We start from the raw sequence: 3251 nt of genomic DNA on the forward strand, positions 1-3251 counted from the left end.
ATGAGGTGGCTTGGGCATCTGATTCGAATGCCTCCTGAGCGCCTCCCCGGTGAGGTGTTCCGGTCATGTCCCACCGGGAGGAGACCCCGAGGAAGACCCAGGACACGCTGGAGAGACTATGCCACCCAGCTTGCCTGGGAACGACTCGGGATCCCCCGGGGAGAGCTGGCAGAAGTAGCTAGGGAGAGGGAACTCTGGGCTTCCCTGCTAAAGCTGTTGCCCCCGCGACCCGGCCCCGGATAAGCGGTAGATGATGGATGGATGGATAATTAATCCTAAAACGTAAAAGTTACTGAATCGGCAGGCTGAATAATGTAACGGTTTACTCATCGAAGGTATCATTTAAGTTGTACTGTGAATGGAACTGACCATTAGTCATCGTCACATGATAAAGCTGGAATTTTTAGCCGGAAAAACGAACAGTAATTTAGTCGTTCTTACTCTTTTGTCTTCTGACAGTGTTTGATAGACATCAAAATGATATGCGGAGGACTTACAGATGGCACAAATGCCGACGAAGATATTCAGAAAATCTGCAACAAAGTAAGTATTGAAATTAGACACTACACTTTTATTGTTGCCTGCTTTGAAAGTAAACACGAAAAACATGAAAACTAAACCCAATCATTTCCAGGTAAAGTCTCAAGCTGAGCAAAAAACGCGGAAAAAGTACGACGTCTTCGTCGCCAAGGTTTACAAATCACAGGTTGTGGCTATGAGCAACTACTTCATCAAGGTAAGCACAACATCACACATTTTATTCCGATTTTATTTGTATTATTTGGGTCTGAGCAGCAATCTGCCAGGTACCTATTGTTTATGTAGAACTGTTATTATTATTATTATTATTATTATTATTATTACAAACCCAATTCCAGTGAAATTGGGAGGTTGTGCTAAATTTAAGCTTTTGTTAAATTGTTAATTATGATCATTTTATATTTAATCATTATATCCTTTTAAGTTAGTTACCTTAATTATACTCTGTTTAATACGTCCTGAAATATTCTTATGAAGAAAAGCAGGAAGGTGGGTCGTTACCGGAAGGGGGAGTGTTCTTCGATTCAGGATTCAGCTGTTGAAAAAAAAAAAAAAAAAAAAGCTGTGTCCAAACGAACCCGTCCTCTCATTTTTGCCCATTCTAAACATAGAGCAATCCATCTAAAACCTACGAACCCCTCAACTTACACTAAACATGAATACTAGCAGAATACAATAATTCATCCATTTCCGAACCGCTTTATCCTAACTAGGGGGTGGGGGGGTGGCTGGACCCTATCCCAGCCGTCTTTGGGCAGCAGGTGGGCCACACACTGAACTGGTTTCCAGCCAATCGCAGGGCACACAAAGACGGACAACCATCCATGCTCACACTCACACTTAGGGACAATTAGAACAATTTAGAGTGTTCAATCAGCTTGCTTGCTGTGCATGTTTTTGGAATGTGGGAGGGAACCGGAGTACCCAGAGAAAACCCACACAGGCCCGGGAGAACATGCAAACCCCACACAGGAAGACCGGAGCTGGAAGTGAACGCACTGTGAGGTCTATGTGCTGAGGTCATATTCTAACAAAGTCCTCCTTGAGGTTTTAAGATAAGAAAACCTTTATTAGTCTCACAATGGAGAAACATTCCTAATTCACAGCAGCAAAGTTATTAAAGGAAGAAGTAGAACAACAAAATATAGGAGCTGCTGGAAAGGCAGCCACTCTCGCGGTGCCATTTTGAAGTCAAAATAACATAACACAACACATAGGACAGACAGTCGTGCAATCTTCACCACTTTTCTGCATACACTTTGTTGTCTGAAGCAGTGATAGATGAAAGAGGAGAGGATCAAAGTGTCCTTTCACCAGTGGATCAGAGACGTCATGCTGAAAATGTGCACACGTCTGCTCCAAGCTAAGTTTTGAAAGCAAACACGAAGCTGTAGTGTCCATTGACGAAAAGAGATGAGTTCACTTCTCCTGTCCCACGTAATCCGCTTCAAACTCCAAGCCGTGACTCCCAGTTCCAAATCCGCATCGGCGCCCCGCGCTCACGCTCCTTTCTTCTCATCGTCAGCTCCTCAAGCTATATCCATCCAGCCGCAGACCGTTCAACAGCACCGATCTCTCCGCTGAACAAAGCGGGGCTTCAAACTTTGGGTGTTTGATCTAAACATCACACCCTCGAATACATGAAAATGTTTCATTTGATACAGCGCATTGCCATGGCAACAGTGTCTGACGAAATAAAAAGATTTTGATATTTTCATCATAACCATCTTCGGACGAATCAGGCAAACTTTGACGACGATCGGATAAATTATCTCGGAGGACCTTGTGCAGATATGACCTCTATGAAAGACCCCATTAATTATGGATTTCATTCCAGGACAGGACATCTTCATTACGATGAACCGCATAATGTATTTTCACGTATATATTTACAGTTTCTACATGTGTCAAACCGTTGCCGTTCTCATACTTTGGTCGTAGGTGCACGTGGGAGGAGATGACCACATCCACATGCGCGTCTTCAAAAGTCTGCCACACGCCAGGTCAGTGCTGAAGCTGGCTGACGTCCAAGAGGACACGACACATGCCGATGCCATTGAGTTCTTCTGAATGACAAAGGCTGACAGAAGCATCCCCATTTGTCTGTACAGTAACTAGTACATTGCAATTAAATACAAAATAATCCGCGCTGTACTCGAGTTAATGACCTTTTCTATAAGAGTTCATTTGTTAAAAAAAAATCAAGATTCTGGTATGTGATTTCACGCATCCAATATACCATACATGGGCAATGCATGGGACACAGAGTGGCCCCTGAATTTTTGAATACACTTCCGCTGGGCATTTCAGTTTCAAGTTGTAATAACACTGTCCACTACTTGATAGCAAACATTAATTTGCAGCACTTGAGAGCAAACATTATTTTAAAGCACTCATGTCCTGTAATTGCCATGAAAGAGAACTCGCATCAAGAAAAAGACTTTGGTTTACCACGATGAAATTCCACGGCGCGATTGTCTAATTGTCAGCAGGAATGTCAAGCAAAGCTAACTGGTGAGTGAGTCTGCCTACATTTGAGGAATCTGAATGACACTACGAGAGATAAATCTACGAGAGTTAATTTTGGTGGAAATATATGCTGACGATGAGTTTTTGCACATATTGTTGGTTTATTGTTCAGCAAGTTTATGCCATCTTTGAATGGTACTGTATCAGGCACACTTTCAAAGAATGGAGCATTTTAAAACTTT

At 42.7% G+C, this 3251-nt stretch overlaps 1 protein-coding gene across 1 annotated transcript; it reads left to right on the forward strand.

Moving 5' to 3' along the window:
* Window positions 1-359: 359 nt before the first annotated feature.
* On the forward strand, window positions 360-2688 carry LOC127593098 (cystatin-B-like). Its single transcript, XM_052054327.1, has 3 exons — window positions 360-543; window positions 635-736; window positions 2482-2688. The coding sequence occupies exons 1-3, from the start codon at window positions 478-480 to the stop codon at window positions 2608-2610; spliced, it is 297 nt and encodes a 98-aa protein (XP_051910287.1). The 5' UTR covers window positions 360-477; the 3' UTR covers window positions 2611-2688.
* The last annotated feature ends 563 nt before the right edge of the window (window positions 2689-3251 follow it).

The sequence above is a fragment of the Hippocampus zosterae genome, chromosome 20, assembly GCF_025434085.1.
Source record: "Hippocampus zosterae strain Florida chromosome 20, ASM2543408v3, whole genome shotgun sequence".
Classification (NCBI taxonomy): Eukaryota; Metazoa; Chordata; class Actinopteri; order Syngnathiformes; family Syngnathidae; genus Hippocampus; species Hippocampus zosterae.

Coding starts and splice junctions, on each gene's coding strand:
- LOC127593098 (XM_052054327.1), top strand. CDS start 478: ATGATATGCGGAGGACTTACAGATGGCACAAATGCCGACGAAGATATT. Junction 544..634: donor TTCAGAAAATCTGCAACAAA/GTAAGTATTGAA, acceptor AATCATTTCCAG/GTAAAGTCTCAAGCTGAGCA. Junction 737..2,481: donor TGAGCAACTACTTCATCAAG/GTAAGCACAACA, acceptor CTTTGGTCGTAG/GTGCACGTGGGAGGAGATGA.